General features: G+C 44.9%; 3 protein-coding genes across 5 annotated transcripts; 1 reads left to right on the top strand and 2 right to left on the bottom strand.

Annotated features, from left to right (window-relative positions):
• Positions 1–755: 755 nt before the first annotated feature.
• tefb (TEF transcription factor, PAR bZIP family member b) lies at positions 756–10,062 on the bottom strand. Its single transcript, XM_053443707.1, has 4 exons — positions 9,716–10,062; positions 4,734–5,405; positions 4,343–4,545; positions 756–4,238 (listed from the first exon to the last, which is right to left on the bottom strand). Exons 1-4 carry the CDS (start codon positions 9,816–9,818, stop codon positions 4,023–4,025), a joined length of 1,194 nt encoding a protein of 397 aa, XP_053299682.1. The 5' UTR covers positions 9,819–10,062; the 3' UTR covers positions 756–4,022.
• Positions 10,063–10,897: 835 nt separating this feature from the next.
• Positions 10,898–20,587, bottom strand: LOC128458707 (zinc finger CCCH domain-containing protein 7B). 2 transcript variants are annotated; one of them, XM_053443662.1, is made up of 23 exons: positions 20,394–20,587; positions 20,076–20,143; positions 19,652–19,688; positions 18,412–18,609; positions 17,813–17,971; positions 17,600–17,680; positions 17,171–17,227; positions 17,005–17,059; positions 16,574–16,743; positions 15,810–16,422; positions 15,459–15,511; positions 15,272–15,365; positions 14,947–15,108; positions 14,445–14,656; positions 13,797–13,891; positions 13,528–13,709; positions 13,040–13,125; positions 12,701–12,849; positions 12,405–12,510; positions 12,123–12,231; positions 11,902–12,038; positions 11,650–11,819; positions 10,898–11,531 (listed from the first exon to the last, which is right to left on the bottom strand). In XM_053443662.1, the coding sequence occupies exons 2-23, from the start codon at positions 20,132–20,134 to the stop codon at positions 11,351–11,353; spliced, it is 3,165 nt and encodes a 1,054-aa protein (XP_053299637.1). In that variant the 5' UTR covers positions 20,135–20,143; positions 20,394–20,587; the 3' UTR covers positions 10,898–11,350. The 2 variants fall into 2 exon arrangements, with proteins under 2 accessions (XP_053299637.1, XP_053299636.1); XM_053443661.1 differs by having other exon boundaries at positions 15,459–15,520; positions 20,394–20,586.
• Positions 20,588–21,447: 860 nt separating this feature from the next.
• On the top strand, positions 21,448–27,807 carry LOC128458725 (ran GTPase-activating protein 1). Of its 2 annotated transcripts, none has more exons than XM_053443682.1 (16): positions 21,448–21,562; positions 22,656–22,767; positions 22,883–23,010; positions 23,364–23,423; positions 23,602–23,781; positions 23,889–24,023; positions 24,215–24,373; positions 24,618–24,731; positions 24,847–24,946; positions 25,295–25,379; positions 25,591–25,723; positions 25,904–26,020; positions 26,107–26,212; positions 26,303–26,391; positions 26,521–26,642; positions 27,164–27,807. In XM_053443682.1, exons 2-16 carry the CDS (start codon positions 22,656–22,658, stop codon positions 27,243–27,245), a joined length of 1,722 nt encoding a protein of 573 aa, XP_053299657.1. In that variant the 5' UTR covers positions 21,448–21,562; the 3' UTR covers positions 27,246–27,807. The 2 variants fall into 2 exon arrangements, with proteins under 2 accessions (XP_053299657.1, XP_053299658.1); XM_053443683.1 differs by having other exon boundaries at positions 26,521–26,685.
• The last annotated feature ends 48 nt before the right edge of the window (positions 27,808–27,855 follow it).

The raw sequence follows: 27,855 nt of genomic DNA, 5'->3' as shown, positions 1-27,855 counted from the left end.
TCTCTCTGTCTGTGTGTGTCTGTGTGAAGCAGGGCTGTGCTTCTTATAGTGACATGGAGTTGTGTGACATTAACATGCGCGGCTGGTCTCCTCCTTGGTTCGTCTTCTACTTCTCCATCGCCCACTCGCTGCATCCACCCCTCCTCCTCCTCCTCCTCCTCCTTCTCCTCACATGTCTACAGCTGCATCCCTCTCCTCCATCTTTCTCTGTCCATCCCCTTACCATCTTCTTTGCCCCCCCACCCCTCATCCTTCCCATTCTCCTTCAACCCGGCTCTTCCCTCACTCTCTCGTCAGCATCCTTTTCTCTCCCGTCTCCTTCATCCTTCAATCCACCCGATCCTTTCTTCTCCTTGTCCCCCCGTCCTGCTTCCCAGAGCCCCTCCCTTGCTTCCCTCTCTCCATCCTCCCCACACACACACCCACACCCACACACACACAAACACACACACGCCCATCCCGCCTCTCTTTGAGGCTGCTGCTGTTACGCAATGCTGCTCCCGTGTGTGTTGATGTGATCATTATGCAACATCTCCTACTCCTGTGGAATACTGATGTGCAGCAGGACAACAAAGGGACAGCGAGGAACAAAATCACATTGTGTGTGTCTGTGTGTGTGTACATGTGCACTCGGTGTGTTGTTTACAACGAGGATGAGGAAGTTACACAGCTTCTGATGCGCCATTGTTTCTTTGTCCCTCGGCACCGTGTTCACCTCCCAGTTCAGACACAGCATGAAGACACCGGAGCCCAAATGTCATTAAATACCAATTTATTTCATATTCATGATACAAGATACAGTCAGGACATGGCACTGCAGCCGCATGTATCCTATACAAGGTTAGGACGATACAAAAACACCCAACAAAAACATGTTTATATAAAAAGAGGAAAATGAAGCAAAACATCACACAACAAAACTTTAAAAAACGTTTTCAAGAGACGTTTAATATTTCCGTTTGTTTTTTATTGTAGCTATCTCAAATAGCAACTATAGAAGAAAAGTGTCAGTGATGCGAAAAGCACCTGAAGCCAATTCCAACAGTTTCAGACCTTCAGATGTGTATCAGTGCTAGCGCCATCTAGAGGCAAAGAAAAGAACAGCACTGTCTTTTGCCAGTTTTTATTCACGTTTTTTGTGCGATGCTGAATTTTTTTTTAATCTGATATTGATAGAAAGACATTTATTATCACTCTGGACGGATTAAATAAAGCTTCCACGCCCCTTTTATCTGATGGTTAATACGCTGGAGTGTGACTGATACTTGCTCTTTTTTAACAGATGGAATAAAACACCTGAAACAAAGCTGCTGTTTAAAGGATTAAAACTTTGTAACCTCGTCTGAAGGTGGAGACACGTCTACATCTGCAGGTCTAAACCACTGCTCTCGGTATATTCCCAGTTATCACCGCAGGCTGGCATGTGTGCAGCTGAACCTGCGACCCACTGAACCCTAACGAGCAGCGATTACAAGCCAGTTTCATGAGGAACTTTGCATCAGTAAAATTGCTACACACTGAATGCTGTACCATAAAAGATCTGGATTTATTGCCTCCTAAAAAGGCTCCATTGGCCAGTTCCCTCAGTCGGCCTGATGCAGAACATTTCAATCTCAAAGTTTTGCTTCCATTACCTCCACTGGTGTGGAAACGGGACAATGCAGTCGATGTCCAGTTTGTAAATAAATGACACGTGTCAGTTAGTTCAACACCGTCTGGAAACTGAAACACAGGAACTACTTCTGAAGACGCAGAAGCACCGACTGATCTAGTGTATCTAGATCTAGATCTAGATCGATCCGAAGTCGAGAGCTAAACAATCCACACAGTGATCGAAAGAAGCTGATGTTCATTTCTGACAGAACTGTACAACAGGCCATCAGCCCGACCATCCAAAAACACTCCCAGGTTTCAGTGATGGTTCACAGACGTAAGTACACTTGGTGTATAATAGTCAAGAATAAAAAAAAAAAAAACAAGTTTACTGGGTTTCATGCATTAGGATCCTGGACTACAGAGGATCTAAACTGGAAGCACGAAGGACGTAGGGGCATTTCTATTTAGTACATCATAGCAACGTCTACACACATCATCACTGACATTAAACGAGCATTACATAACAGGAGTATTATTGCCATTTTTATTTTCCTTCACAAGTTTCCTATCAGTCCAAGACACTTGAGATATAAAGTCCCGTAACAGTCTGTGATGTATTTGCTGATCCAAACACACACTCAACCACTTTGGCCAAAAAACAACCTTGAAGTGGGATTTCAAAGTTTTGCCAAATTGGAGCTGAGCTGCTTTGTATGTGCTCTCAGCGTCCTCCTCCCTGCAGCCCTGCTAAACCTGTACCCATTCTAAATAAAGAAGTGTTGGATGAGGTAAATAAGAGTGTGTCTGGTCCTTTTGCTGTTCAGACACTCACTGTACGTAAAAACCTTTGTAACGATATAAATCTGTTTTTCAAAATAAATATCCAAAAGCACAGTTTACCCATTTAAATCCCTGCTTTGTCATTGGTTTCATCAATGTAGGTATAGACTCTCAAAAGGAAGTGGAATAATCTGACATATTGTTGTACATCACAATCAACAGATGCATTATTACCATCAGAATAAATACAGCACTCATTGACTATTTGGCAGATATAAGGAGTAGTATTGAGTTAATAAAGACACAGTCTGGATTCCTGTCGTAGGAAATAAAGACCGTGAGACAATCATTTTAATTACAAGATTTAGAAGCAGTCCACCTTGGAACTGGCTAAATGTTTGTTTTTTAAATCCATCCCAGCCGTCAGAGGCAGTGGCTCTAGCGCCCTCTACTTGCAGTGTGCAGTATAATAAACATCCCTATAAATGACTGTACCCCTCCAGCGGTGAGGAACCTGGAGACCATCGAACGTTCGCCTTTGTGCGTAAAACAGGATCCTACCAACTCTCCACCTCTCCCCTTCAAAACCTCCATCACCCCAAATCTGTCTTCTGTAGTAAAATATAGTGTGAGGCTCTGGAAGCTGATCTGAGGTCAGTAGAAAAGGAAACGGTAGCTTTAAACTGAAGGTCATGCATGTTTTTGTTTTTTAAGCTACCAAGTCTCCCACTGTGGTGAATAAGGTCAAAGACCTGCAGCCACGAGAAACCTTTACACACCTGCTGCTTAAGAAAGGTGCAAAAATGGATTACACACTGATTCACACACGTTTGTATGTGGCGCTGGTAGATGAACATATATACAAAGTTCTTTCTTAAACCGTATTATGTGTGTGTGTGTGTGTGTGTGTGCAGATGTGGATTACAAGAGGGGATGAATCTCGCCACTACCTCCTCCTCCTCTCCTCCTCTCCTGACCTGAGCTCTTTGACTCGTCTCCCTCTCTCTCTTTTCAGGAGGTGCATCTGCCTCCTGCTCCTGAATGCATGTTTTCATGTGTCCCTCTCCTCTGAGCCTCAGCTGGAGCATTTTAAAGGAAGTACAGACACAAACCTAAGTGCAACACAAGGAAACGTGAGGGACCGCGTGCCCCTTTTCTAAAGACACGACTTCTGACTGACGCTACTCATGCTCTGGTCCTCTAAGAAGAGCTGCTGTGCAGTGAGGGAAATGGAAGTGTGTGTGTCGGCCGTTTTTGTGGGAAAAAACGTGCGACTCTTTTGTACCAGCCTGCTCTTTTTCTTATTCCCCAACTTCTCTGAATAGACCTCGACCTCTGTGTGTGTGTGTGTGTGACCTTCGGGAGTTTCCACAATCACACACTGAGTGAAGGAGCCAGGCGCTCTCCACAGGCCGTCCTGTGACCACCGCTCCCATCATGCCTCACTGCCTCCCAGTGTGTATCCAAAACGCCAGCATCAGGTTGAAATCAACAACACCTGGAGCACAGAACACAGTGACTGGTGGCCAGCGAAGACAAAAGTGCAAATTGAGATTGCCTTGGTATTTGTGTCTGTGTTGAATTTTGCGGGGAAGGGACTTCTGCTCTCGTCTCAGTGACACCTCACGGGTTCTGTTGGGACGGGTCTACAGCGGGCCGTACTTCGCCTCGTACCGGGCCAGGACGTTCTTGCAGCGGCCGCAGTCCTTCCGCATCTCGGCCACCTGCTGCCTCAGCGCCGCGTTCTCCCGCTCCAGGAAGGAGGCGCGCACCGTGATCTGGTTCTCCTTCAGCCGCCGCGCATCACGGGAGCGCTTCGCCGCCAGGTTGTTCTTCTTTCTCCTGGACCAGTACCTATCATCCTGAGGAGGGGGGGGGGGGGGGGTATTAGAGGTGAGCATACTGGAGAAACTGTGCAGCCACTATGTATTTTGATCTTGTCGTAGCATCAGATCACTACACACACCTTGTGTTCATCAGGAACAAACACCTTCTTGGCCTTCTTGATCATGGGCTGTGGCTTCAGCTCCTGGTCCGAGAACTTGTGTTTGCGAGGGTTGAACAGTTCTCCTCCCGGAACGCTGGACAGGACCAGGTCTGTGGGGTCCGGCTGGAAGTTGATGTCCACCTCAAGTGCATCTGGGTCAATGGGGGAGGGCGTGCTGCGCTCTACAGGTGCAGGGGGGGGAGAGGAGGAGACCATTTATCTAATTGTAATGGGTTTAATGGAAAGGATCATAAAAAAACACTGAGTTAATTGAAATCATTAATTAAGAGGAAGTGAGAAACACAAACCTGCAGTGAAACCCATCCATATGTTAAATTAATATTAACCTCTACTAATCTATATGACTCACCTGGTTTCTTCTCCTTCACTTCTGCTGTCTCCTCCTCAAACTGAGAATCCTCTTCTTGTCCCTCCTCATCTTCTTCTTCCTCCTCTTCCTCCTCTTCTTCTTCTTCCTCCTCCTCCTCCTCTTCCTCTAGTTTAGCTGGTTGTAAAGTTGTGATCGTCACCGTTTCCTCTGGTTCTGAGGTGACAGTGGAGGTGGGGCTGGAGGCAGAGGCTGAGGATGCTGAGGCTGAAGCAGCAGAAGCAGCAGAAGCAGCAGCAGGAGCAGCAGCAGGAGCAGCAGCAGGAGGAGCAGCAGCAGGAGGAGGAGGAGGAGTAGCAGCAACAACAGTGGCAGCAGGAGCAGCCACCTTGACGCTGGATTTGCCTTTGCCCTCCACGGAGGTCAGCGTCTTCTGCAGGCCGGCCTCCAGGCTGACGGGGATGCCGTTCTCCAGGAGGAACTCGTCCAGGTCCATGTACTCCAGGTGGAAGGTCTCCCCATCATAGGGAATGGTCTTATCCCAAATGGCAGGGGTCAGGGAGGCTGACACACCTCCTCCTCCTCCTCCTCCTCCTCCTCCTCCTCCACCGCCGCCACCAGCTCCTCCTCCTCGAGAATCTCCACCAGCACTGGCTGACTCTGCCCCGCCTCCTTCCACTTCCTCAGTTGAGCAGAGCTTCTCCTTCTCTATTTCTGCAACAAAAAGAAGAGGGAAGAGGAGTTTAACACTTGGACTCGCACATACACATGTACATAAACACACATGACAAATATTGATAAGAAAAAATCGAATTAATTCACTGTGGGAAAATAGGAAAACAAAGATGGGTCACAGACAAAGGAGCAGTGAGTTTGACAGATAAATAACAGACAGGGGGAGGGGGCGTCACCGAGTCTCGTGCTTGTTCTGCACATGGACCCAAAAACACAACAGCCCCTCCCCCCCATACACACACGCACACACACAAACTACATATCAGTGAACCAGTGTGTGTGTGGCAGAAACCCAGTGAGTGTGTGTTTGCAGTGTAGGTGAGATGTTTGCAGATGTTTGCAGAGCAGCGGACTGAGAACTTCTTGTTCTTTTGTTTCTTCCTCGGAGCCTCGAACCAACCCGCAGCGGATCTTTCACCCGAGCGCAGTCCCCAGACCTGATTATCGATTATGGATTGCACGCGTGCACCTGATGCATGGGGGGGGGGGGGGGGGGGGGTGGACAGCACTGAGAGCAGCTGGTCTGGATCTTACCGTCGTCCCCCTCCTCCAGGATGTCCGGGGGGGGGATGTCCATGATCTTCTTCAAAACAAACGGAAACGACTTCTGCGGTGCCACCCGCACGACGTTGGCACGGGGCTGAGGCGCCACTGCCACCGCAGCCTTGCCAGGCATTGTCCGCTGCTGAGCTCCGTGCGCGCACCGGGGGGGTGGATGGGTGGGTGGGGGGGGCGGTGATCCAAAAGAGCGTTACCGGGAGCTGCTGCCTCCTGCACCGGGGGAACCTCAGGCTGTCTCTCCGCTGCAGACGTCCAGGGCCCGTGTGTGAAACTCACCGCTTCTCAGGCGCGAACACACAACACAACACAACACTACTCTCGACCCCGCGGATCTACGCGCACACCGCGCGCTCCTGCTGGATATTCATGAGACACGCCCCGCCCACTTGTAGGATAGTGCACGCTGATTGGCTGTCGGTTTAGGGGTACATTGGAATATGTATTGCAGCGGCTGCGCGAGTGTACGTGCACGCGGCGATTTATTTGTGTAGTTGTAGTTCAGCGAGTGTTCAAACTGTGCACGCGCACACGGAGGAGCACGGTCTGTTCGTGCACGCGCGCAATAAGAACACATGCAGCCCAAATATTGCAGAGGACACACACTCACAAACACACACACAAACATTCACAAACATACACACAGACTATCTCTCTCTTCTCTCTCTCTCTCTCCCTCTCTCTCTTCTCTCTCTCTCTCACTCAGACACTCTCACAGACTCACGCCCCGCCCTCCGCGTTCAACAGGAAGGCACTCGTGGCCAAACACGTGCCCCCCCTCCCTCACGTGAAAGTACAAACTGTTTAGGGGCGTGGAAGCACGTGCGGGGCCAAGACAGGCTCGAGCGTGCACGCGCGCATCGCTCTGCAGGAGAACATTCGACTGGTCTGTAAACAGTGACATTAACACCTGTCAAAGGATAAATGGTCTGATCATATATCTCGTTGATATATATATTTTCACAGAGAAGCTTTGATCTTTATTTAAAAGACGTCACTGTTCCTCATTGTGTCATTAATCATTAGAACGTTAGGTTCTCATTAACTGTTATTAATCACATCCCAACGCTTGTGATGCCAAACAATAGGTCACCCCACGTTTCCATGCACGCGCTGATGTGCTGCACGAGACCCTCTCTCTCTCTCTGTGTCGCTCCCTCTCTTCTCTCTCTCACTCTTCTCTGTCTTCTCTCTCTCTCCCTCCCTCTCTTCTCTCTCCCTCTCTCTCTCTGTCTCTCTCCCTCTCTCTCTCCCTCTCTACCTCCCTTCGCTTCTCTCTCTCTCTCTCTCCAGCAGGATGTTTGGGTTCAGGAACACGATGTTCAAACCGAGAAACCCGGTCACCCTTCATCTCTTTTTCTTTTTTTGAAAATCCTTCCGCAGTAAACAATGTGTCCTACTCCTGCAACAACAACAACAACAACAACAAACACACACACACACACACAAATATATATATAAACACCCACGCCTATCTACATTAACAGTGCAATAAGTGCCATCAGTGTCTTTCACCTTCACAGTGAAGTGTTTACATATAATAGACAGTAGAGCCATGCAGGATTTTGTTCTAACAGTAGATTATGAACCATATGCATGAGCTGATTTTAATCAAACTGATGTGGATGCACATTTCTGTCACAACTGCACATTATCTGCACATTAGCCAGAGAGTATTTGCATTGCTCAATCTATTTTGCACAACTCCTGTTTGCACTACAATCACACACCGCAGGTTATTACCCATGTACTCTCAACTGCATACTTATACGCTGTGTACTCTACGCCTTCCCATATATTTACATAGGGAAGCAGATCAACAGAATTTGAACAGCATGTCCCTGCAGCGTTACTTCCGTGCCCTGTCCACAGCAGGAGGAGCTCTGCCTTCTAACAGACACACAACACAGAGCGTGCAGCGGGTGACAACATGCAGCACAACAACCTGCAGGGATAACAACAACTCAACTCTCCTCTGACATTGTGAGACATGATCACAGGGAGAAAAACATGATTATTGATCTGCTTGGGCTGGTTCACATGATTTCAGTGACAGATTAAATGATAGCAAAGAGAGACTCATCCTTGTTCAGCATTGTAACATGCTTTTGTTAAATAAGCAGCACTAAAATTCGGCTTTAAGGCAGCACATGAAGGAAAAGGTGCAAAAATAAATATCGGGGGAGAATATGAACGTTATTGATCGCAGCTGAAGGAAAGGGCCAGGACAGGCAGGTGTTTCAACGGTCAGTCCCGAGATACATGCACCTTCATGTCCACATCAATAATAATAAGCCGCTGTTCTGAAGCTGAACCTGACCTTTGACCTTGCTATGTGAAGATAATGGTTAAAAACTGAATTTCTAAAGCAGCTTATCGCAACTTTGGATCCAACAAACAACAGATGACATTGAGAATCTGAGCAGGCGTCTCCCTGCAGGAGCCTGATGATCAGATAGATTCATCTCACTTGCTCTGGCTGCTCCATATGAGCTGCTGACATTCAGCCTGTCTCTCTCTCTCTCTCTCTCTCTCCCTAATAAACTGAGTTCCCTCCTTTATCCAGCCTCCAGCCGGGTGGTGACAAAGAGCCAAAGAATGTATGAAAGTAAGTTAGCAACATGTGGTGCTATGCATAGAAGCTGGTTGTGAACAAACTAGAATAACTTAAAGTCCTGGCATACATCTCGACCAGAGACCGATGCAAACATGTTTCTGTTGACACCTTCACAAAGCAGGCAGAGACATGGGAGTGCAGATTCGTTTCCGAACCCATCACAGCCGAGGACCAACCCGTCGTCCTCACTCATGTTTCCTGTGTGTTCACGTCCCAGTTCTCCACTAAAGGCTCCGATCCAGACAAGGAAACGAGTCAGACAGTGTGCGTGAGGCAGTGAGAGCACGGAGAAGCTAATGATGTGATGAAACCCTGAGTGAGGGCTGTTTCAGTGTTGTTGCATCAGGCTGCTGTGTTGTGACTGTGCAGAGGAGCAGCACAGACACGGACCTACAGACACATGATGCACCTCACTGCTTCTCAGCGTCTGTGCACGTTTCTGCTCCTCAGGACAGTCGGACATGTTGCTGAACACTGGGTCACTTAAACATACAGCCCCCCTCCCCCCCACACTAATTATTTTAATGTGTATACATATATTTTCTATTTCTGCATGATGGAAATGCATTTGGCCCCTTTTTAGGATTACAAACACATATTTCTGCAGTATATCAGGTGTAAAATATATATGTAGAACAGTAACTAGTCACATTTATGTACTGCAATATTTACCTTTATAGATTATTTGATCCTTTGTTATAACCTAGCATTTATGTATAACATACCTTATAAGTTCAAATACTTATGTTTAACTGTTTCCTATTGTATTATCCTTCTTGTAAATCAACTTGTAACTGTGTTTTGAAACTACAAATAAAGTTTATTATTGTAGTTTATTGTTATTTTCACTTCTATCTGTATTCTTAATACTTGTTGTACTCTGTTGTGTATTGTACTGTTACTCTGAGAACTTCCTTCAGGATTGATAAAGTAACTTATAGTCTGACTGGTAAGACAATAACTGTACTGAAGTACAAATAAGGTAGAACAAAGGTGATACTACACATGTACAAGTACCTCAAAGGGCTCTCGAAGAACTACTCACATCAGTGTACTTGTACTTTTGATTATAACAGTTTATTCTAACAAGCGTCAACAAGTTGTTTCTTCTTACCTGTGTCATCAAACGCGGGGAAGGAGAAAGGATAGTCCGCCAGAGACTTGAGGAGGTCGGGGACGTCGCTCCTGTCCCCGAGGAAGATCTGGTTTGTGGACATGATGGACGGTGGAGCTGTGGAAGTGTCTCCTGGTGTCTGCAGGTCCCTGTCCAGCTGAGAGGATTCGAACTGTGACAGTGTGTGTGAGACAGTGTGTGTGAGACAGTGTGTGAGTCTCTGTGTGTCAGTCTCTGTGTGTGAGACAGTGTGTCAGTCTCTGTGTGTGAGTCTCTGTGTGTGAGTGAGTACTGTGTCTCTAACTTCTCAGGTCTTGTCCTCACGGGGACGCTCGCATGTGTCCAAACACTAATAAGCACTCTAATAAACCCACGCACCTCGCCTATTGGCTGATGTACACGTCAGTCACACCGCGGAGCCAATCACAGAGCAGGGGGCAGGTTCTGGAGGTACAGGTCCAAAACAACAAGCGCGTGCAGCACATTGCGCCCCACGCAAGGCAGCACGTGCAGGACAGAGGGGAGGGAAGGCACGAGCGGGCGCGCGCCACCTAACGACACGATTAGGAACTGCACCAGAAGATGATGGAGCATTTTGAAAACAAACCTGATGAACCTGAGAATATTTTTCATTTTTTTCTCATTTCATCGATTTAATTACTTTCTGGATTTGATTGAGTGATTATTTATTGTGTATCATTTAATCTATACACTGAGGATGTATTTGTGCATTATGTATAAGGAGATATTGAAATAGACGTATGCATATATACTGTATTATCTGGGCAAGTGTGGGATACGTTATGAAAATGTATATAAAACTTAAAGTATGTACTATTTTTATACAAGTATTCATACCTGCTTATATACCTACAGAGTGTATATACATCTGAATATATTCTAAATACAGTATAAAGACCATTTCTCACTCATGATATTTCCGTTTCCACTATTTTATTGAGTATTTGATCTACTCATATTCTTTCACATGTTCCTTTGTTCATCTCAGTCTGACTATCTGCTTTTAATCATAAAGTTATTGAGTCTTTTTGGTAAATTCCACATCCATAAATGCAGAAAAACCCTGATTTCACAAGGTTTCTATGCAAATTTAAAGAATATATCGAGACTGAAGCAAAACTGTCCAAATGTACAATGAATGACATGTATGTAAATCACAAATTAACGGTAACAACTTTATTTGCTTTGCAGGTTGAGAATTTGACAAACATTCCTGGGGTGTATCTTAATGTAATAATGCAATAATGTAAACAGCCTCTCTCTGACTCTGAAAAAAACTCTCTCCTCAAACAGAAGGGAACTCGGTGTGAACATGATGTGGATCAGAGATGACAAAAAGCTGCAGGTTAGGTTAAATACAAACCATCAGTGATTAACAACGTGTTAGTGTCTGCTGTGTTTTTCAATGGCACCAACATAAGCACTGAGTCGTATTTGTCCTGAGCTTTTTGCTGAAAAGAAAATACTATGAAGAAATTAGTCATAATTAAACATTTTAAAAAGTCTCTAGTTGGATATCGTCCCCTCCTCCACTTTGGTTTGGCTTTGAAAACTCTTGACATGTGGTATTTGACCTTGCTTTGTGGCTAGTGGAGACAAAAACATTCATTCCTCTCAGTCCTTAAGGAGAAAGTTGTACATCCCAAAGTCGAACTCATCGAACATGACGAGCATGTCTTCCCTGGCTTTGACGAGCTTCTGTCGTAGGAAAGCCCGTCGCTCGGTCCACTCCTTCAGCTCCTCCGCACTGTGGGCGAAGTCACAGCTCACCCCGTCCGCACAGCCGCCAGCCGACCTGTCAGTCATGAACAGGGCGTCAAACGTTTAATCAGATTTCATCATTTTCATCTTCACTTTTTTTAAATGTTGCTCTCCACCAGCTCAGGACACGGATTCCAGGAGAAAGGTCTTACTTGGGGCAGAGTTCAAAGTTAGTTCCAGGAAAGCGGTAGATCCATGTCAGAGCCTCGTCTTCTCCTTCACAGCTGAACACCCGCTCCTTGTGCTTCTCAGTGGAGATGTGGTTCTGCCACTGCCGCTCACTGTTACTGTGTTTACCGCACAGACGGCAGTGGAAGCCGCTCTACGAGACAGAGAGGAAGGATTCTCATCAACATGTCTCTGGCTGATGACTTCATTGAGCTGAACAACAACTGTCAACTCACCATGGGTTCAGCAAAGTCAGTGGGCATGGCGATATATTTCTCCTCTGGGACGGACTGGGAGGCCGCAGCTCCATCTGCTTGGCGGCTTGGGCTGTTTGATCTCATCCATGTGTCATATACCTGCTGAGTGTCCTGCACTGCAGACACAACGGAAACATCTCATCTCCAGAGCTACATCCACACAACGTTCACATGAGCTAGTTTCTACTTTAATAACTCACAGTCATTATTCTTCATATACATCCAAATCTCCCTCTCCTCCTCACTGTGAGCAAAGCTGCAGTGCCCGATGTAGTTACAGATCTTCTTCCTCAGAATCTGGGCACACATCTGCAAAGACACACAAAGACTCACAAAAGTGCACAACAGTGACACTGCACTCACTGACAACATAAAGCGAGCAGCAGCCATAAAAAGACAAGAAATGTGGAAATCACTGTGATGGATGACGAGAGCTTGTCTAAAAGTACATGTTGTACTTTTAAAGTAGGAATCACACCTACTTCATACTGCAGAGGGATGTTCTTGTTGTTCGGCAGAGGTCGGACCTGAATCCATTTTTGTCTCATCATGGATCTGACCAGCAGGAACCGTCTGTCTTTAGTCCATCTGAAAAACAGGAGGACAGAAGGACGAGAGAAAAAGAGATAGTTCACTGGTACACTTTTTTAAGCTATGACAAAAACAAACATTAAAGCTTGTTCTAAATATTTATATTAACTGGATATCTGATCATATGACCTGGCTGTGTTTACAGTTAACGATTTCCTAGACCTGGAGAGAAATCCTTCTGACTCACATGTGCCGGGCCTTAGCGGAGCAGTACTTCTGTTTTTTGTCTGGTTCACTGATCAGACCGTCCCTCCAGCACTGAGCACACGCCAACTTGATCTTCAAGTCCAGACTCTTTCCTTCTCCTCTAGGTTTCATACCCTCACTTCCAGGAGACTGATTAAAATCAAATGACAACAAAAAATTAAGAGTGAAAATCAGTGAACATCATTTTTCATCTCTTTTCCCTCGTGTGCAAAAGCAAATTATATAAAAGGCTCAAGTTTAAGGTGTAAACAAGTAGAGGGACATCATTCTGTTACGTAGTCAGTGTCATTAAAAATAAATTATACAAATGGTTTCTTACTTTATTCCATTTCTGTGCGTTTGAGTTTTGCTCCTGTTTGTTGTGATGCTTTGTGGCTACTTTCACAATCTCATCAGGGCTGATACCTGGAAATAACACAAACACGCATTAACATTAACATTAAGTTCCCATTCATATTGAGAGAAACACTACAAGCTGCTTCTGTCCTTTGGTTTTTCCCAAAAAATCGTTACTGTCAACAAAAAAATACCCTTATCCAGTATTTACAGTATTCAGGAATGTCTTGGCCACTAGAGGGCAGCAGATTTACATATTAAAACAATAGAACATCGATATAGAATACACCAAGTTTAGAATACACAGCTTTAAAACTCATCGGATCAGAGTCCAGTTCCCGCTACACAACTTTCTGTCCTGTGATCGGGGGTCAAGCAGTTGATCTGAGTTCATACAACTCAACTGACCACAGGGTCGCACACAACACAATGTTTCACTGCAGCTGCTCTCAGACAGGCACTGCACTCCACCTGTGTTTCGCTGCAGCCTCCAGGTTTTGAGCTCTATGAGGGAGTGGGCGTGGTGGCAGCTGTCCTCCTTCTCGCAGCCGTACCGTACGCCTTGGTAGCATAAATCCAGCTGCCGCAGGCCAGTCAGCGGACGGACCTTTCGGTAGTTCACGTTGTGCGTCCTCACCACAAACGCCAAACACCTGACGGGCGCAGAGGGAGAAAAGAAACCTCAGTGTGTGTGTTTATCATTGTATTCCCAGGGACACGCACTGTGTAAACAAACTCACTTGTTTGCATCAAAGCAGTGGTGAACCTCCAGGTTGGAGCAGACGTTGTCTTTGCAGCGATTACTGATGATTCTGGGTTTACCGTCAAAGCACTTCTGCAGAGACGGAGACAGACGAGAGACAAAGGAGATCAACAACAACACAGAGCCAAGAACAAAGAAAAATGTTTAGATTAAGAGGATGTTTTCCTCAGTTAATTCATAGTGTATATTTCTGTATTTTCACTAATATACTTGTGACACAAAGTGGTTTAATTTTGTACAGTTATATTATGCATAATAATAACAACAACATGTAAATATAATTGTTAAATGTTCAAATGTTTTGCGTTGGACTACATAATGGCTTTTAACATCTCAATCCCACATTTGTTTATTTATTGTTAGAGGTAAAATAGAACGAGACATATGGGATTTAAAGGTGATGTGAATATGAGAAAAAAATTATAGAACAACCACAACATAATATAAAATAAACTAAGAAATATTAAACAATATTAAACAATAAAAATCGATATTTACAAAAAAAATACATTATTTTGTATTATATCATTTGACAAACCTGCTTTTATATCAGAAACATTAAAATAATTAAATCAAACTGATAGAGCAGGTTTGTCTGTTGATAGTTAGTCAGTGTATCTCGAACCTGGCAGAGGAACACGAACGTGCCCTTGTGTTCCTGCTGCAGGTGAATGACGCTGGTGATGGGATCCAGTTTGACGGGTCCTTTCTCAAACAGCAGGTTCCTGTCCAACGTTCCCTTTCTCTCCTCTGTCCAAACATCGATCTCCAGCTGGTTGTAGGCAAACGTGCATTGTTCTCTGTACTTACACAGGCCGGACTCAGAGTTCTGCACATCTGCATGTGCACGAAAACACACAAGTTACTCACATTAATATGATCATGTCAATCAATCATCTTTACAAGAAGCTCCATCTTTAATCTTTAACAACAGTTGGAATCTGAGCAGTTAGAAAGGGGCGTGATTCATCACAAAGAAAGTCAATGGGTTCTTCCCTGATCCATACTGATGTGTTCAGAACAGGCACTGCACTAAATGTATGAATCTAATTATCACTTTCTGGTTTGGTGTGTCCTAACAGAAGATCCTGATGATTGTCCAGACTGTCAGATGTGGAGATTCTTACCCCTGCAGAGTACGAAGCGCCCCCTGAAGGCCGTGAAGGGAGGCATCGGCCGCACTCTGGTCCACTCTGAAGGAGAAGCTGCCTTTTGTCTGCACAACAGAATGTCTCGGCTGCAGCTGTGCAGGAGGTCCGGCTTGTGAACGAAGCTGTATATCCCTGGACCTGAAAACAAACATATTTGTGTTAAAGGAAGATACTTCACCGGAACAGAAGGGGTCGATGTTTCTGTCATTTAAAAAAAGTGAATATTTGCATATTGTCAAACAGCAGCATGATTTTGTTTCCGTTACAGAAAGTTTCAGATTCATCCACGTCGCTAACGTACCTTCCCGAGGGAAACAGGCGGAGCAGGCCTGCAGGAACTCATGGGTGGAGGAGAGGGGGTTCGAACAGGAAACCAGTTCTGTGCTTTTCCTCTTCTTTAGTGCCAAAGTGCAAAATAAGAGTTCAGTTAATTCTTAAAAACGGATTTAAAAAACAGCTGGGAACACAGGGCAGACAATCAGTCTTACTATGTAGTTGTTCTTTGGAGATGTCATTAGTGGAGCGACAGCAGAGTGAGAGCCTGAGACATCTGAGGAACAGGAGGAGAGAGTTATCAGTGATATGTACACGCTGTGATGAATGGCCTAAAGCATGCACAGACATCAGTTTGATCTCTAAAAAAGAGGAAATGCTCACAGGATTTGTTTGAAATGTAAATCGACTGTTTGAGTTCCATTTTTCCAACTGTACTTGTGACATAGTCAGTGTGAATGTGGTTTCATAAGGGAAGTGTAAATATCTATTTATAATTCCAGTATCTATTTGCTACCATCTTGTTTAGCCAATTATATAATGAGCCACCAGAAAAACATAATCACCAGCCAGGCTGAAATCAGAGATCGAGTCCAGGCCGGTTCTTCCATTGACCGCTGGCAGAGCCGCCCCAGCTCCTTCCACTGAGGAGAAGGAGTCCAGGACATCGAGGGAGTCGAGCCGCTCCACAGCTTTCACTCCAAATGTCGGGACATCATTGCACCGAGCAACTGGATCACACACAGTCTCCAGGTCATCGAGTTCATCCAGCAAATCACCGAGGGACCTTCCCCCTGTGTCCAGCTGTGTTTTGGACGGATTGACTCCCTCAGTAGCAGCAGGCGAACATGGCAATGCATCCAAGAAGTCGTCCAGGGAATCAAGGCCATTCAGGGTTTGTAGCGCTGGGGAGGTGACCCCTGAAGTTGCAACACCCCCGCCAACTCCAGGGAAGTCGTCCAAGGCATCCAGAGCCTGAGAGGTCAAGAGGGAGTCCAGGGTGTCCAGTTCTGCGGACGTAGTGCTGTGCCCACCACCTGAAAATGAATCCGGGGCTTTGACGGCCGAGTTGAAGAAGGCTGGAGGCAGCCGGGGTGACGGGGCCGGCAGGGCCGAAGGAACTGAGTGTGTGGAAGCTGGCGTCCTGCTGGAAGCCGAGTATGCTGCCTGGATACTTGTCTGGAAAACATGGACGAGAAAAATAAAGTTTTTTCCATGTCCCTAATGTAACAAGCAAACTGAGCTCCTTCCCATCGCAGCCAAGGTTTTACCAGGATCAACTTTTTACCACGTTATCTGTCTGAAAACGCACAGATTCAACCTCAGTTACCTCGTGTTCGGGGGAGAAGCCGTCGAGCAGACTGTCCAAGTCGTCTCCAATCAGCTCGGAGTCCTCCACCGTGTCCGTCTCATCCCTGTCAGGCATTGAGGGGATGACAGGTTGGAGGAAGCTGGGAGACATGGAGGGAAGGGTGGACTGAGTCCTGCTGGTGAAACTGACTGAAGAAGAGAATAAATCATTTAGATCGCACCTGTGATTTATCTTGAACACATTTTTATGAAAACAAATGTGGACACATGCATTCTGCCTGTATTGTTCATACAACTCGGTTTTACATCCACACTGCTTCTTGCTTTTTAATTTTGAAAACGTTGATCTGGAGTCGTGAGGAGAGTCTGGAACATAGTCGGCCCGTTTACAAATGAAAAGCAAAAAGCAGAGTGGATTCATCCAAATGAAGTCAGAGGCAAGTTTCACACCTGGTGCAAGACCACGGAGAGGATTCACACCATCGCCCAAATCACCAGCAGACACCTGCAGGTGAGAAGGAAAAGAAACTATCTGAGATGATGCTTGAAACTAGAATAATGTCTTGTGTTTTTTAAGAAGTATGGTGGTGAGCGTTAGAGACCGTGTGGAACTTGCCTTGGTGGCCTCAGCAGACTTGTGGCCATTAGGAACACCAACAACAATTTTGTGTTCCTAAGAAAGACACAAAAACAAACAGGATGTGAGACACAAAGCAAACTGAGAGGACAAACTGGATATCTGCACCAAGTCCACATGAACACATCGTGTGAGAAAGAAGAAATTATGTTTCTTCACAGTAGCCGTTTCTTTAATATCTTTGGATGATACCAGTCTCTTACTCTGTGTATTCAATTTCATATTAATAACTTTTCAACAAAACGCTGCACAAGAAAACAAATGGTTGCAATCCAAAAGAAGGCACTTACTTAATGATAATAATAATATCAATAACAGAGATAAAGAACAAAGTAAAGTCAGGAACATGGATGAATTTACAGGCCTTGCCTTCAGTGAACAGAACTAAATATGAATCATTTTACTAACCTTTGTGCTGATGTAGGGTTTTCGGTTTTTCAGTCCCAGGTGGACGGCGAGCTCCTGAGCCAGCTCGTTCACATCTTTATCCTGTTGAGAGACAATCACATGAATTCACATATTCCCAAGGCCAAAGGCTGAACTTCTCCCACCAGCTTCCCTCCATTACCACCACCAGCTCTCTCCTATTACGCTAAGCTCCCAATTCTCCCTCTCTCTTACCAGGCGAGAGATGAGCAGACAGTCCGTGGTGCAGCTGTAGGCCTCCTTGTATTTCCCCAGCTCCTTCAGACACAGCGCCTTCCTGTACAGGGCCCTGCTGCTTTCCTTGCACAGCAGTAGAGCGCTGTCGCAGTCCATCACACCTCGATCAAACTCCCCCTGTGGAGAACACAGACGGGAAAATAGATCAAAGGAAAGGCAAGGAAATAAAGTGCATGCATTATTGAGACAGATAATGAGGAGTGTTTCCTCGGTAAGCAGGTTTACGCTCGGTGGCCTTGTGCTGCTGATAAACACGTCCAGATGATTTAGTGCTGGTCACATTCTTTTCCAGGTGGTAAATCAGATGGGTCCTCTGTTATCTGGGTCACGTGTTATTCCCACTTTTATTTCTAAATGTATTTCTCATTCAGTACTTTGTAGACTGCTGATAACGGTTCCAGTAGTTTTCCAAGCTCCAGTGAACTGAAATAGATACTTGCTTTCATGGATATCAGCTAAATTACCCAAAGATAAACCCAGACATCCTGTGTGGAGGAGTGTGGAGGAGTCGCCCTGATGCTCACAGTTTCAGCCTCTCATGGCCGAATGTATCTCACCATTCTGTGGTAAGCAGCAGCCCGGTTGACATACAGGCTCTGCAGCAGAGCTTCGGGGATCGGGATGTTCTCTCCTGCGGCGTAGCACGAGACGTTCAGGCCTTCACTGAACTCTCTCGCCGCCTCCGCCCACTCTCCATCTTGGAACAAGGTGTTGCCCTCATGGAGCAGGTTCCACACCAGCTGGGTCAGATAGTCCTGGAGGGAGGAAAATGAAAGGAGGAATATGTTCTTTACCTTATGTAGTTAAAACAAAAAGATATTTTCATTCTTTCTGGCGCCGTTATCTTGATTTCTAATCTCATTGCTTCTTGAGAAACTACGAAGTCTGTTTGAACAATGTAGTGAAAAAAACACTAAATATGGTGGACATCTACTTTGTAGTTGAAAAGTAAGTTTTTGCAGACCTGTCTAAATACTTTTATGACCTCAACAGTTTATGGTGTGAACGTTTATGACCTTAAACTTTTATGACTTTTTAATCACTTATTCACTCCCCAAAGAATTTAATTTATGTCTGCTCTATCTCTAAAGGAAACATATGTAAATCAGTTGTCTGTGTTTCGATTCCTATCTCTAACTGCGCCTACAGAACCAGTCTGAACTGGCTCAGACAAACAGCCTTAGTTCTCCTTTATAAGATTCTTGCACTTGACTGTTTTCCATCTTCACACTGAGATCCCTGTGACTCTCTGTGTGGATCCTTTCTGCAGAAAGCCCAGATTAAAATACACAAAGACAAAATTGGTATTTTCAGATCTCCATCACAATAAAGTAGCTGTATCAAATAATATCCTCACAGTCGACCTCAACATATTAGTCTCGAGGCAACCTTCTCCATATCCGTGTGTTTATCTATTTAAAATATCTTCTGTGAAACTTATACTGCAGTATTACTCCACAAGATAGTGAATATTCCTCATTTTAACACATATTCCCCATTCTAAAATGACACGTAGCCTAGAATGATTTCTTCATTCTCATAATATCATGACTTCATTCTCATAATATTATGAATTTATGTGCGGAAGGATAAGGACAAAGATATGAGTGTCTACACTTTGATTTAAACATGAACTGAGTTTCATGGAGAGACACAACAGAGAGCCCACTGGGAAGAATTCAGCAAAAGTTATGACCGAGATAATTGTAGTGATAAGAATGCTTGAAAGACAGAGAGCAAAGGGAGGAAGTCAGGGGAGACAGACATGACAATGTGTGTGATGAAGACAGCCAGTACCTGGTAGCCCTCAGGCTCTGGATAAGCCAAGGAAGATCTTCAACGAGAGAGGAGGAGATGCTCAGAAGAGGAGGTGACACGTCAGAGTTAACAAGGATGTGAGTCAATAACAGTAAAAAGCCTAGTTTCACTTTAGAAATGAAGACTCATTCAACAAACTGAAGGGACAAAGAAATCCTTCCAAAAAATAAATGTATTATTAATATGATCATTTTCAACACAAGTAAATCTCTTGGATACACAAACAAACTAATAAAAATACTTTTTTTTAAATGTTGAGGCAAAAGAAGACCCATCTACCAAATTAGAAGGAATCCTTCCCCAAAAGACATTGAGTAGAAATATTATTATTGTATATGCACTTTCTATGTAGGCTGGTTTCACTTTCACTGAGGCTGAAATGAAAATGATGAAAGCAACTCACTGTATAAACGTCAGAGCTTTGCTTATCTCCAGCTTGCGGTTGTGTCTGTCAAGGTCCATGGTGGTTCACTGGGAAGAGGAGGAGGAGGAGGAGGAAGATTAAAGAGCACAAGTAGATGAGTAACACACACTGAGGACATGTTGACAGAAGTTTCCCCCTGAAGAAGAAAACAACAACACAAACAACCTCTGTGTCCCATGTGTTAGTCAAACTTCCAGGAGAGAGACGGGGCCTCAGGACCATCCAGGGCTGAGGTCTGCAGCCCCTGACCCCGCATGTGTCCCCCCCCTGGACCGGGCTGCTTTCAGACACACCTACCTGAGGAGGTGAAGGGACCATGGAGCCGGGACATGCACAGTGTGCGGACGGCGAGACGAGGACAGACAGAAGTTAGAGCCGAGCTGACAAACACAGGAAGGAAGTGAAGCGACGGGACGAGACTGAGTTTAAGTTTCGATTCTCGGCAACAGCTCCTGTCCACAAATAGCGACACTGGCCCTTTAAGAGGCAGACCTGCAGCCCGGAGTCAGGTCTGACAGGCGCAGAGTCCTGCAGGTTTAATGTATATTCATACTGTGAGAGACTTTTGGGCCCTGAGTGAGGTCTGACAGGCACAGATTAACTCCTCCTACAATGAGTTCAGGTTCAGACACAAATTGAACTTTATCTGACACCGTTTTTTTTTTATGGGAACTGAACAGTTGTCATCCACACTGACAATACCCCCCTCCCATTCTTAAACAAACATAATTATATTAGATTAATAAAAAATACAATAACGAGCTATATCAAATGGAAATATATTTGATTAAAATACATTATTATTGATATTGTGTGCCAGCACAAGCATCCAAAAACAGGTATCCTCTGTAACAACAGAAATACCCTATTGATAAACAACTAACTAACTAACTAACTGAATTGATAACTAGTCTACATATATGTTGGTAAACTAAATTGAATAAATCATGATTACATATAGTGGATCAACAAAGAAATTATACTAAAGAATTAAAATTAAGACCCATTCACCGAGTGCAATAGAACTTATAATAACATTATTATTATTAGCGTTAAATTATTGTTTCATTACAAGCTGCAGTGAAATCTGTGGGAAAAGAAATGTCCTCAACACAGTTAAATAAACTGTTGATAAATACATAGAGATTTAGCATAAAAGAACCTGTACATACATACATAGTGGACAATAATGTATATAAAATAAATCTTGATATATATATATATATATATATTAACTCAAATATAAATCCAGTGATTTATATCACTGGACACAGCACGTTTCTAGAGAAGTGTGTAACTTCCCGCAGAAATAGCAGCAGAAGTCCCGTGAACGCACCGTTGTAGTCCACCCAGACTACAGCTCCCTTGTCCCCGCGCTGTGTGCTCGTCAGCTCGGGCAGTGAGCTGCTGGTTCTGTGTTTGAACGTCGGGGACGAGCGGGAGCGTGAGACCGGACAGAAGCTCAGGTAATGTCGGTGGTCCGTCTGTCGGGATCAGACTCACCGACGCAGCGCGGTGTGTCTGTTTAACCACTTCTGACGCCGCCGCCGGAGCTAATGCTAACAGCGGGGCGGCGGTTCACCGGTGACCGAGCGGAGAGGCCGACAGTGCGGCCACGCTCCGTGTCATGTTGCCCCACGCTAGCTAGCGGACTGTCACGTTTTACGGTCGCTGCCCACTGGGACTAACGGGGGGGGGGGGGTAGTCTCCAGGCCCCGTGTCGCGTGTGCGTGAAGCTGCTGATGTCTGTAAGGACCGGAGGCACCACGTTGTTAAACAGGATAATGTCCGGAGCGCTCGGCTAATGCTAACTGCTGCTGACGAGGGTAAATCCTCTGTTACACTGTTGAGCAACTAGAACAACACGCACCCTGCGCTGGGTGCAGGTTCGAAACCCCCCTGCGTGACTGCCTCAACCTGTAAAACCGAAAAATAACTGTTTTTAATATCTGTTATTCTCTGTCGAATGATGACTTTAATATTCAGGCTCAGGGTCCGGATAAACTAAACAACAACATGGATTACAACACGTGCATGAGCTGAGACAAATGTTGTGTATAAATATTGATGGATCTTTCATTCACTTAAGTAGATTCAAGGTTCTGAGCAGGGAAATTAAAAGAAGAATAACACAGAGAAAGTTAAGAGAAAACTATTTAAAGGTGCAGTGTGTAGATTTTAGTGACATCTAGTGGTGAAGTTGCATGTTGCAGCTGAAAACCCCTCACCCTCCAGTCTGCGTTACTTTAAAAAAAACTACATGGCGGCCTCCATAGAGAGGTTTTAAAATATAAAGGTCTCATTCTAGGGGTGAAGAAAACAACAACTCGTACAAAACGCACTTGTGTAAACACCCCTGTAATTATTTCATATTCAATTTCTGTCAATAGATCCATTTCATCCAAATCTTACACACTGGACCTTTTTAAAATCTGAAATCTCATACAGGTGACGTTCTTTTTATTATATTGGGATTTAGTGGGGCAGCTCTGTCCTTCAGCACAACTGAACAAAGATCATTTCAACGCAGAATTAATAGTAAAACCTGTGTGTGTCCAGATGGCGTCAGACATTGTTGCACAGTTGGCCGACTCTCTGGCCAAGGCTGGAGTGGAGGACGGGGAGCTGAGCTACAAAGGCCAGGGCAGAAAGCTGGATGACGCCCAGTCAGGTGAGTGTCAGCTGTCGATCTGCTGTGAACAAGAACACGTGATCGAAATCCAAAGCTTTACATTGAAGCTCATCTCCTCCCCTCTGTATCCGCTCCCCCTGTTCCTCCTCTCCAGTGGAGGAGATAGTGAAGGAGATCCAGGACTTTGAGGGTCTCGAGGCCCTGAGGTTGGAGGGAAACACGTTCGGAGTGGAGGCTGCACAGGCCATCGCCAAGGCCCTGGAGACAAAGAGCCAGTTCCAGGTCTGAAGTCTGAACTCTGTCATTTTGAATCTCACAGTCACGTTCATCTATCAATACCATGTCAATTTGTGATTATATAGAAAATATTAACTATGTTCTGTAAATATGAACAACACAGTTACACTGCCCATCATCATTCTTTTAAACCCAAAGTGACATTACAAATGTTTAAAGTAAAAGATCACTTCAGATCTTAAATATTTATTTTAGATATTACACTTAGATACTTAATTTACTTACACAATATCCACTTGATTGAACATGATAAGTGTTGATGTGTCTTTTCTTAATGGAATTTGTTCCTGAATGTCTCTTGGTTGACACTAACGCTGTTTTTAATCTCTGTCCTTCAGCGCTGTTATTGGAGCGACATGTTCACAGGTCGCCTGCGCCCTGAGATCCCTCCTGCCCTGGTAAAGCACTTGTTCCACTACATTATGGTCAAAGCAAATTGAAGCTTCTAGAGCCTGTTGCTGTGTTGAACACTTTCCATCTCCTGAATTATTACATATCTGTATCTTGCAGCCCAGTGGAAGCTTTGTTGTGGTCCGCTGCCTCATGTTCATTTTGTCCCTTTCTCTGGTGCTGTAGAATTCACTCGGTGACGCTCTGATGCTGGCTGGTGCCAGGCTGACTGTTTTAGACCTCAGTGACAACGCCTTTGGGCCGGACGGGGTGAAGGGCATCGAGAAATTGCTTAAAAGCACCGCCTGCTACACACTGCAGGAGCTGCGCCTCAATAACTGTGGCATGGGCATCGGAGGGGGGAAGGTAGGAAGTCACAAGGACGGCATTTGTCATCATTAGCTGTAAAAATGAAATTAAGAAGTGAAGATACCACGTTGTATGCTGAACGCATCTTTTTCTGGATTCCTCAGATCTTGGCCGCCTCATTGATCCAGTGCCATAAAAAGTCCAGTGCTGAAGGCACCCCCCTCAGCCTGAAGGTGTTTGTAGCAGGGAGGAACCGGCTGGAGAACGATGGAGCCACTGCCCTCGCTCAAGCTTTCAAGGTACAGATTTAACCGACAGCTCGATCTGGGAAAACATAAAATACCACATGTCAGGCTACATTTTTTATTCAATCAGAAGATGCTTTGTTAAAAAAAAAAGTTGTTATTGTCAGTGTCTGCCTTTCTCTGTGTAGAGCTGCTGTGTGAGACTGTTGTCCCAGTAATCTTACAACTGGCCCTTTTGTTCCCAGTTGATGGGCAGCATGGAGGAGGTTCACATGCCCCAGAACGGCATCAATCACCAAGGGGTGACGGCCCTGGCCTCAGCCATGCAACACAACGCAGCACTCCGCATCCTCAACCTCAACGACAACACCTTCACTGAGAAGGGGGCTATCGCCATGGCTCAGGTACAGGACCACTGGTATTACTACCTTGACTGCTGGTGAATGAGATCGCCAACATTTACATACTGGGGCTTGTTGCCCTCCACACTGGGAAATAGGCAGTAGATTGGGTTCAACAGCAGAATTAGTTTTAGAAAGATCATCCACCACTTTGTCCTTCTCGATCATTTTTGCTTGGACTAATAATGATCTTCTTAAGATTTGATGGATGTGAGGCTGTAGCAGTTAATGTCTGTGCTCTTCACAGGCCCTGAAACATCTCCGCAGTATCCAGGTGATCAACTTTGGAGACTGCCTGGTGCGGCCGGCGGGGGCTGCAGCGATCGCAGAAACCGTCTCCGAGGGACTTCCAATCCTCAAGGTGAGGGAGTGCTTCAGAGCTGGGCTCTCTCTGACCCCCGGAACAGAAGAAGCCAAACTACAAGTATAAGTCCTGATCTCTTTATTTATTTATTTTATATTCTTCCATTTTACAGGAACTCAACCTGTCTTTTTGCGAGATCACAGAGGAAGCTGCTCTGGCTGTGGCACAAGCAGTGACCAACAAGGATCAGCTGGTGAAACTGGACTTAAATGGTACAAAACTGTGAAGAACATTTTAGCTTCTCACATATCTGCCTGTTGGGTTGATCTTAACTGGTGTAGCAGCTCAAATCGGTTTGATTTTATGTGAATCAATGAAACATTCATCATTATGACAAATTAAAAAGTGGCCTATACCATCGGCCTTTACTCAGTGCGACACCCAGTGGTCAGATGTGGTATAACAGTACAGTGGGAACCATTTGAAAATGTTTAAACTTTTCCAACACTAGTAAATAGTCATTTGGATGATGCCCTATTAATTACGATGCTATTAACCTTTATTATTCTTTAATTTGACTCCTCTGACTAGCTGTATAAAATGATCTCTTTGTATTTCAGGCAACTGTCTCGGAGAGGATGGCTGCAAAGCTCTGAGAGACGCCATGGAAGATATGAACATGGGGGAGCTCCTTGGATCCCTCAGGTAACCCTGTTCTACCTTTTAGCTCCTGTGGTGTTAATGAACTCAATCTGTCCTTTCTCTCTACCTCTCTGTCCTCGTGTGGAGGACTGGCAGGACACATCAGTTAGTCTCTCGTGTCTTTGCTCCCCCACAACCTTCCTGTGGTTCATGAGTTGTGTTCCAGAGTAAAACCTCACTAATGAGCTGTGATTTTTTTTTTTATTTGCTTCAGTGACGACGAGGGTGACCAAGACGATGACGAAGATGAAGATGATGAGAAGGATGACGATGATGAGGACGTGGATGAGGAGGAATTAGAGGAAGAAGAGGAGGAGGAGGATGAAGAGGAAAGCATTGACAACAAGGTCAGATAATTATCTCATCAGGCATAATGATTGTTTGCAGAAATATATGTTGAGACAAGTTTGAAATTTTCCACCTTCCTATAACATTTTCCTTTCTGCTGCCGGGTCTTTCTGTGTCGGCCATTTAAAGTACATGTGGTTGTTTGTGTGACTTTCTTTTCTCTCCCCTGTCGTTCTCAGCTGTCTACTCCTGTGTCGGTGCCTCGGCCACCGGATGTGTCGTCCTTCCTCAGCTTTCCTTCACCGGACAAACTGCTCAAACTGGGAGCCAAGAGAGCGTTGCTGATCGAGCAGCAGGTAAACACAGGGATGGTTCCACAAAAGCATCAACACCAGGGTTTGGATGTTAAGAATACAAATGATCGGTCTTCTTTTCTCTGTAGGTGGATGTTAGCGATGCAACAAAAACAGCCGAAGCTTTCCTCAAGATAGCATCTGTGTACAAGGAGGAGAATACTGACGTTAAGAACGCAGTGCTGGACAGTATCGGTGAGACACTTTACCCACTTTCTGTTTCTATGTATGGGGGGAAATGGTTATTTTTTATGTTTGTGTGTAACTCGATCTGTTTCGTCCCAGATGCTCTTCTGAAGAAAGCGTTCTCCACTCCTTCCTTCCAAGGCTACAGCTTTGTGTCCTCTCTGCTGGTGCTGCTTGGACTGATCAAGGTACGCTTTAGTTAAACCGGTATATTCCTCACTTTTGTTTCATTACATTTCCTGTTTATTTTTTTAACGTCTTCTTCCTGACCTCCCCTATCGGTGCTTCCTCTTGTTCCTGTGGACTCGGCTGCGCAGAGTGAGGACAAAGTGAAGCCTGTGGCCGTGGTTCCCGGCCACCTCCACACCTTGGAGCACGTCGTCAGGCAGGACTACTTCCCCAAAGAGAACGTGGCCGTCCTCGAGGCCTTCATGTCCCGGTAAGGACGTGAACGAATGAGCCAATCAGGAGGCAGCTTGCAGGTACAAAATGCCAGGATTATTCATCCCATCATTAGGAGTGAAGCACAACCATGAATGTTTCTTACACTTGGATGCACGTAGTGTCGGTGGTGAAACACTGGTGGTTGAAAAGGGGTTTGTTAACAATGTTGAAGTCTCTTTAACTATTAGAAAAATAAGGTAATGGTTTAGTGACATCTAGTGGTGAAGTTGCATGTTGCAGGTGAATACCCCTCACCCTCCAGTTTGGGCTCCTGTAAAAACAAACATGGCCGCCTCCAGAGAGGGGATCCGCTCCTGATGTAAATATAAAGTATTTAGATTTAAAAGGCCAATTCTAAGGTAAAGACAACAACAAATCATACAATTTAGATGAAAGACACTAGTGTAAACATCATTAGGATTGTTATATTGTATTCAGCTTCTGCCAATGGATCCTTTCATCTAAATCTTACACACTGAACCTTTTTAATTCATTATGTGTGTTTATCATTCACAGAAACGACAAGGTCCTGGACTCATGTGGCAACGCAAGAAACGGCCTCCAATCCACACTGCATAGAGTCGGGGCTGACAGCTAAGGATTGAGGACACACACACACACACTTTCACGGACTGTTCTATGAAATGATGGAACCCAATCCGATGCAGAGCAGCACATGTGAAGAAGACTCCACTTGTTCTTCTTATGGAATTGAAGTACTTCAAGTATCCTCGTCTAACCCCAGGACAGCAAAGACAACCTGGGCTTCACGCTCTTAGTTTTCCGGTGAAGAAGAGGAGGCTAATCTAACGTCTGTGTGCCGTGTCCTGGTTAGTGACACGTGGTCTGAAGCACATTTGACTTTACTGCAAAATAAAAACGTTCTGAGCTGGATAGATCTGGACTTGAAGCATCAGCTGTTGTACATTTTCTATTTCATATCTACCTTCACAGGGCTTTTTTTTATATATATATATATATCAAATGATTTTGAAATTCGATAGAAATATGTGTAAACAACGGTATCTATTGAGTGGCGAATATAGAATTAAGACTGTAAAGGTAACTTTAGCTGTCAAAAGGGATTAGATGGCTTTAAAAGTTTCTTCTGCCTTGAATGAGGCTGAGTTGTTTCAAAATAAAACTTTTTTTGAATGCTTGATGTCTGTGTACATTTATTAATTGTGTAGAATTTGTAATAACCTCGA

Source organism: Pleuronectes platessa, chromosome 16, assembly GCF_947347685.1.
Source record: "Pleuronectes platessa chromosome 16, fPlePla1.1, whole genome shotgun sequence".
NCBI lineage: Eukaryota > Metazoa > Chordata > Actinopteri > Pleuronectiformes > Pleuronectidae > Pleuronectes > Pleuronectes platessa.
Note: the sequence above shows the minus strand (reverse complement) of the source record. Positions and strands in the feature narration are given on the sequence as shown.

Excerpts from the sequence above, each read along its gene's own strand:
- tefb (XM_053443707.1), bottom strand. The coding sequence starts at position 9,818 with ATGTCCACAAACCAGATCTTCCTCGGGGACAGGAGCGACGTCCCCGAC. Across the intron at positions 5,406-9,715 it reads CCCCGCGTTTGATGACACAG|AAATAGAGAAGGAGAAGCTC; the intron begins GTAAGAAGAAAC and ends TTTTTGTTGCAG. Across the intron at positions 4,239-4,342 it reads TTGTTCCTGATGAACACAAG|GATGATAGGTACTGGTCCAG; the intron begins GTGTGTGTAGTG and ends CCCCCTCCTCAG.
- LOC128458707 (XM_053443661.1), bottom strand. The coding sequence starts at position 20,134 with ATGGACCTTGACAGACACAACCGCAAGCTGGAGATAAGCAAAGCTCTG. Across the intron at positions 14,657-14,946 it reads GCGCTTCGTACTCTGCAGGG|ATGTGCAGAACTCTGAGTCC; the intron begins GTAAGAATCTCC and ends GTGCACATGCAG. Across the intron at positions 12,232-12,404 it reads ACATCCCTCTGCAGTATGAA|ATGTGTGCCCAGATTCTGAG; the intron begins GTAGGTGTGATT and ends GTGTCTTTGCAG.
- LOC128458725 (XM_053443682.1), top strand. The coding sequence starts at position 22,656 with ATGGCGTCAGACATTGTTGCACAGTTGGCCGACTCTCTGGCCAAGGCT. Across the intron at positions 23,011-23,363 it reads AGACAAAGAGCCAGTTCCAG|CGCTGTTATTGGAGCGACAT; the intron begins GTCTGAAGTCTG and ends TCTGTCCTTCAG. Across the intron at positions 23,782-23,888 it reads TGGGCATCGGAGGGGGGAAG|ATCTTGGCCGCCTCATTGAT; the intron begins GTAGGAAGTCAC and ends TGGATTCCTCAG.